This window comes from Scomber japonicus, chromosome 7 (genome assembly GCF_027409825.1).
Source record: "Scomber japonicus isolate fScoJap1 chromosome 7, fScoJap1.pri, whole genome shotgun sequence".
In the NCBI taxonomy this organism is placed as follows: Eukaryota; Metazoa; Chordata; class Actinopteri; order Scombriformes; family Scombridae; genus Scomber; species Scomber japonicus.
In genome coordinates this window covers 27,526,888-27,541,301 of record NC_070584.1, presented here as the reverse complement: position 1 = coordinate 27,541,301, position 14,414 = coordinate 27,526,888, and the positions used below count along the sequence as shown (strand labels likewise).

Below are 14,414 nucleotides of genomic sequence, written 5' to 3'. Positions count from 1 at the left end.
ACCTGGTCCTGGACACACACACACACACACACACACACACACACACACACACCTACACACACACAAGGTTTGCGGAGTAAGATGTATGCATGAGCATGGACGTGTGCATGCGACTCCCTGGCCACAGCGAGTAGCAGACATGTCATGAAGTCAGTGGCTGACAGTCAGACATACTGACACATACACAGACAGTCAGACACTACAAGCAGAATGGACCTTTTGGTGACCTGTGTTTCTTTTTATGTGGATGTGTGGGTTTGCTTTGACAAGGTGTATTATTAAGTTGTCAGGAACCGACAGGAACAGAAGAAAGAGGTCAGAATTACTGCCTTCAGACAGCTTCATCTATCTTACTTCAAAACATACACTCACACACACTTGTACGTTGAGGAGAGAGGTCTGAAACGAGGAGACAGTGAGTTCAGACACTTCACAGCTTTCGAAAACAAGTGTTTCCTCCAAGAGGTAAACTAAAACTCTTCCTGAATTTTCAATCTTGTCAGTTCTTGCATCCTCCATGATGTGTTCTATATATACATATTCAATAGCCAAAAACAAAACAGGTGTGGCTAAAGTTTCTGCAGTAGCCACATGAGGAGGCAATTAATATACTGACCAACAGCAACAATGGGAAGTCCAACATTTATTACCAGATTGATGAATAAAATCAATTTGCTCATATTAATGAATAATCAATCCCTAACCCTTACAAACTGTTCAGGGACATATTTGAACCTTTTTTTTATATTTGACAGCTGTAAAAACACCTTATACACATTTCTTTAATGACCCATAGTATACAAAAATGGAATTAAAAACGCTTAAAAGTTGTGCACCTGATACACAAAGAGAATACACTCTTTTTGCTCTCTGGCAGTTTCATTAAGGATTAATAAAACATTTATTAATGACTGATGGAGGAATTTATGAATGTGAATTGGTGTAGAGACTAATTATGAGTCAGAATATGAACAGTGTGTAAGGGTTAACTGGTGCTTTGTCAAACCTTCCTACACACCTCAGGTCTATAGAGACCCATCAAGCTATGAATTGAAACAACATTGATATCAACACTAATAACCTCCCTCTACCAAATACTTTTTTGTCTTTCATGATTTTGTTCTTCCATATCTTTTAACACAGCACATAACTGTCATTTACTCAACTTAATACCTTTCAATGTAATCCATTATATGTCAGAATGAACTATTTTCGCTAAGTATGTCTACGAATACAATACATTGGACTCTGGTTTAGTAGCCTTCAATGTTCAAACCCAACAAAGATAATTAAAAATAAACATATGACTATAATGTACAAGCAAGTGGGTGGGATAATAATATGATTTGTTATTATAAATATATTATCAGTATTGATGTTGGCACTCCTAACTTATTTTTAATGGGATGTTTTTATAGTTTTACTTTTTCTACTTTGTTATTGATGCTTGTTTATACGTTTGTCTTGAATTGTATGTACATATTGGAGTGCTACACAAGTGGCCAACACAGTTGCTGTCAAGCTCATATCCACTGAGCTACCATTGTTACACCCATGTTAATATTATGCTTCTAAAATTGTCTGATCACATACAAAAATATACTCTCATGAGCTGGTTTATACATCTTCATTTTCAGAGTTACTATCAACCAAACAGCTGGTCTGCAGTGAACTTTGAATTCTTGTATTATAATTGTGTGTTTGTGATCCTTGTTTGTTTGAAGAGTGCCATTCTGCGAGCCCCTGAGGGCTTTTCGGCAATTTTCCTTCCCATTGTTCTATACACATCATTACTGTGTATTTTTATTTTTTTATTTTTATATGTATAAATGAATAAACAAGCAAACAAACAAACCTGACACACCGGAGCTAAAACAGTACAGTGAAATAACATAAACCAACTTCTTAATCTTTTTGTTTGTATTGGTTTTTAGTATCTGTGGCACAGAAAAGGAAAAAAAAAGAACCAATGGCATAAACCCACTTGGGGAACTAAACACAGTCTAACTAAAACTCTCAAAAGCTGTTTTGACCATTCTGGGCTCAGCTGTGCACAAGACTGACAGAAGCTCCCTCACTCCCAAAATAACAATTGACACAAACAAACAAAGTATAGTTCTACCACCACCAAATGTAGCATATACATTAACTTACTAAAATCAATTCAGACTACAGCCAAATTAGACCAGGCATTCCAAACTGCAGGTCTTTTCATTAACTGATTGGATGAGGCCCACATTTTTTGTGATCTCTCACAAAGGACGAGGGAGAGCACACAAAATGAAACATTCATTAAATGAAACTATTTACAGAAAACAAGGAATGCCTGCTATTACCTGCATACTATGAAAAAAATGCATCACTGTTATAAACGCAAGGTATCTAAAATCCCTGTAAAGGTTTAAGCATAAAGCATTTTCAACAATTTTACCCTTTTTAAAAGAAAAAAGAAAGAAAAAAGAAAGTAAATTAGACTGTTAGGTTGTATGATGGTCCTTAAGAGTTAGATTCTCTCTAAAACAGTTTGGAAAGGACCTACAATATTTACCATTTTGGGATTTGATAATCACCTTAATTAAACAAGGACATTAAATCCTTTATATCTTAGTGCTAATTAATCCAATCAGTTACACATACAGTACATTTTTCTCCTTCCTCTGTAAGGCTGTTGCAGTTAGGTACACACCATTGTGTTAAGTGTCCAAGAACAGGAGGTGTGGATTAATAAATGTGCTCTTGTGCCTCAGGAGGAGATTTTTTTCAACCTGATCTTTTCCATTCTATCTAACAAGCAAGAGATTTAGCCACCCAGGAGAGACGGCTCAGATTTGGAAGCATACATAACTGTGTGTGGACGGAGGATTGTGGATTGTAAGAACCATCAGCCTCCAGAGTAAAGAGCTTCAGTCAGTAGGTTGTCAAATACAATAGCTTGATATCTACGACCATTTTTCTTTGCATCTCTTTAATCTTAATATAAGGAGACACCTAGTAAATGCAACACTTTGTATTCACCTCACATAAAAATAACCTCTTTTATTCTTTGAATGTGAATTATATTTTCTACCTGTCTATCTGAGTGCACTTAGGTATTGTTAAGCACTGTGAATCTGTATGCTGTGGAAAAAAACACAATGCACCCATTAAAAAGCAAATGCACATATAAATATACCTATGAATAGGTTTAGAAAGACAAGTATGGCTGCAACATGCAGGCTGCAGCGCTCTCCAAGGTCCTGATCTGCAGTCAGCATCTGCAGCTGGGAGCTGTCCACACACACACAGCCACTGAAAAGTTCCAGCCAATGAGCACCATATATAATCATTGATTTAATCTCTATGATAGCTTAAACATAAACTAGGCTAGTACTCGAGTTCACCTCCCTCATCTTATTTACTTGTCTCACTGCCTCTCTCCAGCAGCTCAGCAGCTCTGTTAAAAGCTGGCAATAATCTATATTCTTGTTAGTGCCAACAACTCCTCACAAAAAAACAGAAGTGCGTTAGTCTGTTTCCAACCTCCCTGGCGTGACTGAGGCTCTCACAAGCCTATGCACTCCCACTGAAAATGTAAAACTTCAAAAAACAGGTAACAAATACATATTTCCAAGTTAAAAAGGGCAAAGGACAGTCACTTTTTAGCAAATGTAAAATAGAGATCTAGAAGAATATGCTGTATCAGGCTTCAAAGACAATACTGGTAACTCTAACTGTCTGTAATTTGCTGGCAGTAAGAAAAATGTAAAATATTACCAGACTTGTTCTTTGAATCATGATTCCCTTGGCTATTTGTTCTTTTTGCAGTCAGTCTTTCTATCACAACTTGTTGGCTGTAGTCTCATTTTTGTTTGGCTGTGCAAAGTCAACAAAAGTATGTATATATATAACCCCTATGCATGTCTGATTTCACATCTGCTACAAAGAGGGAAGCAACTAATACAATTACATTCAACTTCAATCATATTGATCACGTTAAAATGAGAAGCAGTGTCTACTAAAAATGTAATGTAAATAAATTATAATAAGATAACTTATTCCCACCAAGTGGTCACAATTCTCAGGATGGCTGTGGAAGCCACTTTGAACCAAAACAATATATAAAACAGCGAGAACACTAATGAGGGCAATCACCTTGAAAAAAAAGGGGGGGAGGGGGCTGGTGTCACTTAACACCTGTGGGAGGTGTGGGTTTAATGGATGTAACAGCAAGTAAAAAAACAACATTCAGATCCCACTTTAGGAGACTAACCTGTCGATGATGCCGCACATATCAATCTGCAAGTGGCTGTAGTTTCCCAGCAGTCTTTGTTGCACTTTGATGAGGTCAACAGATTGGCTGTCTAGACTCAAGAGACGCATACAGCCCTGGAAAGCTTTAAAGGGGTTCCTACACTCCTGACTGCTCTCCTGAGCAGGACAACCTGAGGATGGAAACACATGACAGCACTCAGTCAATTGTTGGGATTGATGGCAGCAGTGAACTCTGAGTCATTAATGTTCATATTGATTTAATTACTGAATGACAATGTTAATGTGTAAATGTGCAGATCAATCTATGTTTAAAGGGGTTTACACTTCTGTAAATTACTATATGGGGTTAATACACACATTTCCAAGTGTTAAAAGTGATTTTGATTTATAGTTGAAGTGTAAAATTCTCTCTGAATGCCAAGTTGTGAAGAACACTGAATATTTCTCATCTCAGACACAGATTGAGAATTCATGCCAACATGACACTCGTGACACAGGATGACATAAAGGCCAACAGACACTGTAACCGCCACCATTATCCAGAAAACAGGCCATCCAGGTTATTATTCACCACATTTGTATTACAGCCTACTCTTAGCCATATTAAAAGGGATTATCATTTAGAGCTCTGCTGTAGGTTGATTCTCTCTCTGAACAAAGCAGCTAGCTGCTGAGTGAAGCCTCTCCAGAGGCTCATAGCGACTGAGGACAATCTCTCAGGATTTGTTATTAAAAACTGTGAGGAAACAATTAGAGAATTAAAAGAAGTATTTTGGGTGGTCCTTCATATTGGTGTGGTGACACGTAGTATACAAAGGTATTAAAAGGTACGAAAAGGGGGGTCTCATTTCTAGTCAGGCATGACAAAATATAGGTGGTGTATGTTTGTTATTGGCTATTCTTCCTGCAGCTCAAGAAACCATGCAGACTTCAGTAGGCAGATCTAATTGTCCGGTATTGCAAGACTATAAGTCCACATTCAGTTTGGAAAAATAGCAAATATCTTTGACTTGTTTGTGAGTGTTTTTCCTACCCACCCTGCTATCTTGGCCTGTGTGATGAAACTTGACACTCATTTTAGATTCTCTCTCCCTTTATTTGAGCCGTTTACAGTGGAAAACTTCAGGCCCCCGTCACCACAGCATGTGAACAAGCTCCATGTCTTATCCGTCAGTGACGCCTGCTTGATGTTGATCCTGGATGGTGGCATTCTGTGGCCAAGTACTGCTTTCCTGCTCCAGGCACTGCACTGCTCTAATTACAGCTGGCCCATCAGGCACACTTTGCCACCTCCCAGTAGAGGAGGGGGAGGATGATGAGTCACTGTTTATTGTTACTTTGAATATTAGGGGCTCAAAAGAAGATGCTGTTTTTTCCTGTGACAGTGACGCGTGGTTGAAGTTCTCACAGCCTATGTGAATTTAGACAGATGGTTTTTGGTGTTAAAGTGCTAATTAGTGGCAGAATTGCATCTGTAAGTTAACTTTAAGGTATAAAAGTCTATGTGAATGGAGAGAGATCATACAAAAACACTGCAGTTAAGTGTTGTTTAGCCAAGTAAAGAGGGGCAAAACCTCAGAGAGGAAGGCAGTGCAGTGAAGAGCAAAGATGAAAGATTAAAAGAGAAGGGATGAGAGCATACACTGGAAAAAGAAGAGAAGGGCAGATTGAAGGAAAGTAAAAGTAACAGAACACAGAGAGAAAGAGCAAGGAGAGGAGGAGGGGACAGAGAGGGAGAGAATAAGCAACTTTATGACTTCATCTCTCTCTGGGTGGCACTAAACCTCCAAAGGAGATCTGAAGATGATAATTATTACCTCCATGAGTGCCTCCATGAATTTTAACCAGTCAGTAATGTACATGTCAGCAATTTTCCTGATCTTTCACAGCAAAAACTTTTAAATATTTGACATGACAATGCTTTTAGATGAAGAAACACACCATTTGGAAGCTTTCCATAGCAGAAAGTACAACTGACATGGTGAATATTTGCACTGTTTCTGACCAGATAATTTCCTGATCAACAGCATAGAACTTGTTGGACATGGGAAGAGTTCACAAAGCAAATCAGCGCTGATATGTGTCAAATTGACAACTAGAAAGTAGAAAAAACATTCTGTTTTTTACTTAACTTTGCAGAATTGTATCGTTACCACTAACAGAAGAAGAAAAATAATAAACAGAACTAAAAACAGTGCACATAATGCAGACATTATTTCAGTTCTTCTTACCACCAAAGAAGAGTTGACTGTTTGTGAGAGGAAGAGGGATGCTGGTGTGAGCAATGGCTCCTTCGTCTTTGTCCACTGTGATGCTCAGATGATCGTGTGTAGAGTTGAACTCAACTGAATGCCACTGACCATCACTTAGACCCGAGCCTAATAGTGCACATGCACACACAGACACATGAAACATACAAGTAACAATTAATGGTTTCAGTTATTTTTTTCTTTTAAATATGAGCGGTGATTGGTTTTATTTTCTTTACTGTCTGGATTTGGCAACAAATCAGGATTAAAAACTTATATTTCAATTTCTGAAGATTAATGAGGTTTAAACTGTATCAAGTAGTGGTTTTAAATTTGGGATTGAGGAATAGTTGTAATAATGAGTGGTCTGAAAAATATAACAGTTATTGAAGAGCAAAATTAGGCAAAATTAGGAGTTATTTCCAGAGCTTCTGACCACATCTCATGGTCTGCCATAGCGGATGTAGTTTGACAGGACTAATGTTCCATAGTCCGTATACAACTAAGCAAACTCCATGACGTGTGAGAAAAATATCCACAGAGGAACACCAGGGCTGGATTGGTACACCCAGGAGCCCCTGGGCACTGACGGTCATGCTGGACATACCAGGTTTCCAACAGCGACTATAGTCATCAACATCAAGACAATGGGTTGAGCATTGAGTTGTATTTCTGTGGAACCCGACATCACTGAGGGCCCTTGGGCACCGGCCCAGATTGTCTGTATGAGTCTGAGGATGTGGATATTTACCCGCATGGAGAACCAAACAAAATGTAGGGTGCATTGTTTTTGGAGCTTCCTCATACTAAGGGACTAAAAGCCAGGATATTATAGCTTCTGTTGCTTTGATGTGTCTTTTGCGAGTCCCTTATGTACTTCATGGAAGAATGATATTAAATTGCCCCAGAACAACTTTAAATGACAAAAGGTTTAACAAAGGTTGCAAGATCATGATTGAACAAACCTGCGCTGAGATCCAGCAGGGTCCTGCCAGTTTTATTGATCTGTAGGTGAAGTCTGGTCTCACTCAAGTACAGCCAGACGATGCCCTGCTGCTCCGGAAGGTTAAAGGTCAAGAGCAGCCCCGCCCTGTTCCACGTCCTGAACTGCAGAGCTACGGAGATCAACCCCGATGACCACGATGTCGGCCCCGGCAACTGGAGGAAGCTGTGGGAGTCAGTGAACGTCACACCAACTGAAACTGGCTCAGCACATGAAAAGGTCACATTGCCCTGAGAAAGAGAGGAGGACAGGGAGAGAAAAATGATTATAAAAGAGATAATAAGACATGAATATTCAGTCATTGCAGTGGCTGACTTGGTGTCCCAGAGGTCTCATCAGCAGCTCTCTGAAAAAAGGACACCTGTATTTCCATATTGACATTTGCTGAACAGCTAAAATAAGTAATGATACAGAAAACCTGAAGCATCAGGGTTACACAGCTTTTTCACCCCATGTCAGAATTTGCCTCACATCTTCTAATCAGAGCGTGACATCACAAAATACAACTTATACAACAAATAAAATGATATCAGACAAGAATAATTATTTTCAGAAATGATCCATGACTAAAACTTACATAGCACATTACCAAGACTTTCACCCATTAGTACATATTGTCTATGCATCTGTAGGGAAATAAAGACACTCAGTGGAATGGATATGTCATATTGTTAGTGCTAATTGACTGTATCAGAATATTAATTGATATATTCAGAGAAGTCAATGTAATAAACATTTATATCATATAAACTTTGATAACCAATGTGCGTCAAACAGTGCTGTTTTCTCGCTGTCTCTCACTCCTCTGTGTCTCCGTTTTTTCCACACTCTATTTTAATTCACCACTTCCTTTCTTTTTCTTCTCGTCTTCTCTCTACTTTCTTTCCTGATTCTCTTTTTAGTTTTTTTGCTTTGGGCTTTGTAAAATGCAGATGTGATGACAATGGTGATGATAATGAGGGAGACCATAATGATTTTGGTGACGATGTCGGGTATAAAAATGAAGAGGGTCTATGATGCAGATGATGAAAATAATGATGATGATAATAATAATCATGACAGTGACCTTTAGCGTGATAATGACATTGATGCTAAAAGGGAAGAAGAGGAGGAATGAGTAGGAGGAAGAGCACATAAGACTCTGAAATGAACACAAGTGATCAACACATTGTAAAGTTTCTTATCATAGCAGCATTTAATTATTGTGTTGATCAGAAAGGTTAACAGCTGAGAAACTACTGGGCAAACATAATTAGTTATCGACATGATAATAGATAGCCAAAGCTACACTTATCGGCTTTACTAGGATCATAAAGCATGTGAAGGCAGAAAAGTTTTAACATAAGTAACTCTGAGTCTCGTTGACTGTTGCAACAACTTTAAATAACTTTGGAGTCACCCACACAAACATACTCAAAGGTTTCATATATGTTGTTCCCAAGCTGAATAATATGAAATCAAATGAAGCCCTTTTTTACAGTTACTCAGTAGATATGATTCAGTGTAGACAAAAAATATAATGACAGTATGTGTAGAGTCCAGTCTCATATACAGCCCTAGATTATTCAATAACACTACTTTGGTTAATTTAATAGCCTTATAAATTATACATAATTATAGAATATATTAATATAATAAAAAAAACTATTTCTAATTCTTTTAGAAATTATAAGCTTTTTCTTTTCTTATCTTTTTTGTTTGTTTGCCTTTAATTAAGTAAATTTAGGACTATTTATTTATATCTCACACTGTACCATAGCTGCACTGTTATTTATGTTTTCTAGTTTAATGTGCTGTATTCTATTTTAGTTTATTATAATTTTCCATTTTATTTAACTATTTTATTATTTTTATTTTTACTATTTTAAAACTATTCTTGCTATTCCTTTATAATGTCTTTTGATAATGTCTTATGTGAAGCTCTTTGCCTTGTTGAAAGATGCAGTACAAATAAATCCATACCTGCCAACGTTTAGGTTTCAAAACACAGGAGGTATTTTCAGCAGGTGAGTAGAGGGGGTTAGACTGTGTTTCATAGACAATCTAGCAACTTGGGTAGCATCAGACAAACATAAAAAAACTTATGGATCTGTGTGTATGATGACTATTCATAATAATGGTTGAAAATAAAGCAAATTAGGGTTTCCCAGGAGAAACAACTACACGTGAACACACTGGGAGATGGGCTGAAAATATGAGTGAATCTCAGGAAAACATTTATGTTAAACCTGCCTAAAGAAATCTAATCTTTTCTGGTAAAGTAAAACAGAAAAGTAATTTTCAGCTGAGGATATGGACCCTCCAAGCAGTCACAAGATAAATGTAAGAGGTTGTGAGATGATTAATCACTTCAAATATCAAATATTTGCTTTTGAAATACTGGATTATTCCATCTCTTCATGACAAGAACCTATTAAATTAAAAATCTGGAGGTTAAACATCACTGGTTGAATTTTTCATAGCAGCTTAGACATAACTATAATAAGGGGTTGTGAGTAGGAAATGGTTTGATATAAAGAGTCACAAGCCAAAATAGTTGGGATTCACTGGTCTGTGTGTGAGCTACTCTACTGTCAACCAACATATCTCCACAGTCTCCTGTTTGTCCCATTGATGAACTGTGAAAGGAAGATTACCATAATGATGCTCCAATGATGATGAAACACAATAACTTACCACCATAGTGACTTGGGGGTTGGTCTTTTTAGCCAAGTCTATCAGTTTGAGATCATTGTACAGCAGGTTTTCCAGGCAGCCATGGAAGTTCCTGTTGGAAAGGATGGGTTTCTGAAGTCCGTGGCTTTGGACAGCTCCCAGACTTAGCTGCACAAGAAAAGAACATACGTACAGTAATACAACTGCAGTACAAAATACTTACTTCCACAAAGATTTATATAAAAGGTTAGCTTTTTGTGTGTGTTTGTGTCCACTACAGTAGCCGAGTGGTTAAGACAAATTCCACATAATTGCGACATTCTCTATATTTCCTCTATATATCCTGTCAGTCACCTTCAAATAAAGAAAAAAGCCAAAAATGATCTGTAAAAAAGTTAGTTTTTTATCATTCATTCAGCATGCAGCTGTAATCTGCAGGCATATTTCACTAGAACATGACTAAATGCACAATTTCTATCTCATTCGAGTCTATCTTTTCAGTCAAATTGGTTGTGATTTGCTGATTTGTGCAGATATTTTGTCAGGATAACTGCCTGTCTTGAGGCTGGTGTTTGGTTTATTTAATGAGAAAGAAGATGTTCAAGTGGCATGCCTGGGAGCCAATCAATGAACTATAAAAGGAAACTAATTGCTGGTGGTTAGAGAAGTGGAATATGCTGCAGGAGTGGTTTCATGAATTTCTTTGATTTCCATACATATTTTACATCCTAAACTGGTCACTACTGGAATCAATTATAACCAGCACAAACCTGAGCTGATAATTGATGCCATTATCTATAAAAGGAAGCTACAAACGTGTGTAGCTGCTATTCAAGTATAAAGTGGATGAGTGTTTTATGCTTAAAAACAGGTTGGAAACCACTTTCTCTCACCTGGTGAATGTCCCAGTGGCTGAGCTCTGTTGGAATGTGAACTTGCTGTGTGTTTTTATCCACTATGAGGTTAAGGTGAGTGCTGAGCCGCTCCAGCTTTACATAGTGCCAGTGCTGATCGTCTAGTAGACTTCCCAGAGAAACAAGAAGCTGGCCGCCGGAGGGTGAAGTCACACCTGCAACACATAAAGATGGCAGAGGAGCAGAAGAAGGAGGAGGAGGTGAGAATGTGAAAAGCAATCAATTATGTTTTCACGATGGTCCTTTTTTTGATAGCAGTTAATGTGGAAACGCTCTTATGTGCACTTATGCTGCTCAGAAACTTTGATTTCTCTCTTATGAGATGCACTACTTAAGAAATGCACTGAAAACCACTTCAAGGTCAGCATCTTGTGTCCCCTCTTCCATAATTTTAACAAGGACAAACATGCTTGAAGAAATCTGTTAAAAAATGTGTTCTATTTGCAGCAGCAGGAAAAACTGAAAGAAGTTTCACATTTGATGTATCAAAAGAAACCGCAGAAATCTTGCCCGAGTGGAATATTTCATCTTTGTTTCAAACAGAGAACAGGTCACAGAGGTCATACCTCTCTCATTAGCGTCACCATATCTGTATGTTGGTGGGGAGAAGGACTGAGCACAATAAATGATGATGCTGCAAAAATGACAACAGGACATAATTAATGACAGACCCAACAGCAGGTTCAAATCAGTGGATCCATCTCTGCATCCCCCAACGTGTGGGGAGAAGAGTTTCTGCTGACAAAAGGAGCTACACAACAGAGAGAGGGAGAGAAATACACACAGTCATTGAGTATGAAGGACATTTACTAGATAGATAGATAGATAGATAGATAGATAGATAGCTTGAAGCCAATGCATTTGTACCTTAAAGTGCAACTCCAATACTGACAGCTGCTAAATGCTTCGATAAAGTGTTTTCTTCTCTCAACAAATACAAATCAATCTTTTTTTTCTCCAAAAGCCATTATGGTCTAATCGCTAAACTCGGATGTCTAATGGGCCTGAGTCTGGTGGTCATTTTGAAAATTATTGCTCCATTCTTGAGATTTTAAAATTTATAGCAACTTTAATATCTGCTGTGTCCACATTGATTGACAGGTGTGATTGACAGCTTGCTCGCCTGCTGCCTGCTGCTCTCCGGCTCCAGGACTCGCACTAAGTCATCATTGCAATATTTCAGCAAAAGTGTTTCCAGCTGGTGTTCTCTTCAGCCCAAGATGGCTGGTTGTGTTTCCAGAGTGTGAATGGTAACACCAGACCCTGCTTATTTGGAAAGCCCTGGCTCCAAACATAAAAGATGGCGCTGAGCATAAGGTGCAGCTCTGGGCTTCAAACCTGCTCCAATATTAACCTCACGTTGCTATGCCTGTACAGTGTATGGACCATCTTCCTAGACTTGTCCAGACAAGACAGAGAATATGAATATCTTCTAAGAAGTCAAATTATTCCTTTAAAGTAAAGTTCTACATCTTATTTTGAAAATTAAGTTAAGTTTGGAGATGGAGCTATAGGGTAGGAGGTGATTAGCAATTAGCTTAAATACTGAAAATAAGACAAAACAGCTAGCCTTGCTTTCTCTGGAGTTGAAAAATCTGCCTATCAGCACCTCTAATGTTCACAAATTAACATCTTATATCTTAGAAACGCTTGCCAAGGACTATACTACAAAACAGAACGCCTCTAAAAACCACAATTATTATTTTCATATATATATTTTATCATTTACATTATCTTTGAGTCCTGTTTAAACAAACACATATGTGCTCCTTAATGAGATTTTGAACAATAGAGCCAGGCTAGCTGTTTCCCACTGCTTCCAGTCTTTATGCTAAGCTAGGCTAATTGCTTCATGGCTCAAGGTCCCAAAAATGTAGCTCTATTCCTTTAATGATTTGACAATTTATTGGGATGAGATATTTGGTTAAACTTAATTAAGAAGTCATAGAAAACATCACATTAATACAAGAAGTGTGAGGGCAAAAAAACAAAAACTTTGATTCATAAAACTCCCTCTTATTCTCGTCTTTATTTCCCTGCTCTCCTTGTCTGCATGCTCGTGAGCCTGAGAGCATCCAAACTTACTTTTTTATTGTCCAACTGGCAGTAACACAAGTGCGTCACACGGCAATAACTGCTTGATTTATCCACACCGAGTAGACTAATATTGAATGTTCTTGTCTTTAAGCTAAGGAGTCTGGACTGAACACTAGTTTCCACTTTCTACCGTTCCAGACAGTACCCTGAGGAAATATCAGCTAATCATATTCTGTCTGCTATTCCAGCACAACTTTTTCACTCAGGCTCTAAATCTGTTTGTGAAGGACGGCAGTGACAGGTCTTATCAGGAGACAGACTGTTGTATCAATTGTTTCAGAATTTCACTGTACTACGTGTTGCTAGCATTTCAAATACAACTTGACTGTAAAAAATAATGTACTTTATCTAAACATATTTCAAGCTTTAGACACAGTTGGGAATTGAGTTGTTATCTTAAAACAAACTGGGGGAAAAGGTACAGTGGTATTCTGTCAACAGTTTCACTCTTGTCCGAGGTTGTCTCTCTTTCTGTTTCTATTTGATTTAAATTGATGTAGCTGTATTAGCATGATATTTTGACATTGCCAAAGTCTATACATAGTAAAGTCTCTTTCCTTGGATGTGTGTTTCAGCGACGTGTATATTTTTTATGCCAAAATATCCAGTAGCTACAGTGACTACTGCATTATTAAACTCTTTCATGGTTCCGTTTAGGCACTGGCAGCACTTGGTTAAGGCTAAGGAGAGATCATGATCTTGGTTTACGCATAATATTGTCTCATGCTTCAGTGAGTTGAAACTTGTTTATTTGTATCTAAATGAAGCCTCGACCTTTCACTAACGTTAATTAAATAGCATTTGTTGCCTAAACTGAAACTTTAGTCTGTGTTTTATACACTCGCCGCCCACCCTGACCTGGGTGAGGTATACACAAATGGATTGCTTCTTTCATTAGAAAAAAAACGTACCTACGAACATAATCCAGGCAGCAATTATGTTTGCAATGTGATGAGTTCAAAGCAATTTAGTGGTATAGACACATTTAAGAGATATAGACCATTTCTAAGAGACAAGGTCATTAAATTATATAAAGGATGAAGTGCTTGTGGGATTTTATTACATTTATATGTACAGAAAAAAAGATCTTCAGCCATACTGCGTGTTTAAGTTTATTTGGCTGTGGTGATTAGCCCACGTCTTGCAGAGTTAGTCTTGTAAAACAACATGAGACAGAAGAAAGTCATTCTGTGCAATTATGAACTTCAAAGTGTTAGTCTGTGAAGCACTACAGAGTGATGAGTT

At 37.8% G+C, this 14,414-nt stretch overlaps 2 protein-coding genes across 2 annotated transcripts in view; one reads left to right on the top strand and one right to left on the bottom strand.

Annotated features, from left to right (window-relative positions):
* Positions 1 to 14,414, top strand: part of cp (ceruloplasmin) — a 167,043-nt gene that overhangs the window by 103,126 nt on the left and 49,503 nt on the right. The window lies entirely within an intron of this gene.
* LOC128362403 (contactin-associated protein-like 4) overlaps positions 1 to 14,414 on the bottom strand; it is a 60,420-nt gene that overhangs the window by 31,263 nt on the left and 14,743 nt on the right. Inside the window, exons 4-8 of the mRNA XM_053323148.1 lie at positions 11,052 to 11,227; positions 10,180 to 10,326; positions 7,466 to 7,733; positions 6,483 to 6,629; positions 4,250 to 4,421 (exon numbers count right to left, since the gene is read on the bottom strand). Coding sequence (XP_053179123.1) covers positions 4,250 to 4,421; positions 6,483 to 6,629; positions 7,466 to 7,733; positions 10,180 to 10,326; positions 11,052 to 11,227 — 910 coding nt within the window. The remainder of the gene's footprint in view (positions 1 to 4,249; positions 4,422 to 6,482; positions 6,630 to 7,465; positions 7,734 to 10,179; positions 10,327 to 11,051; positions 11,228 to 14,414) is intronic.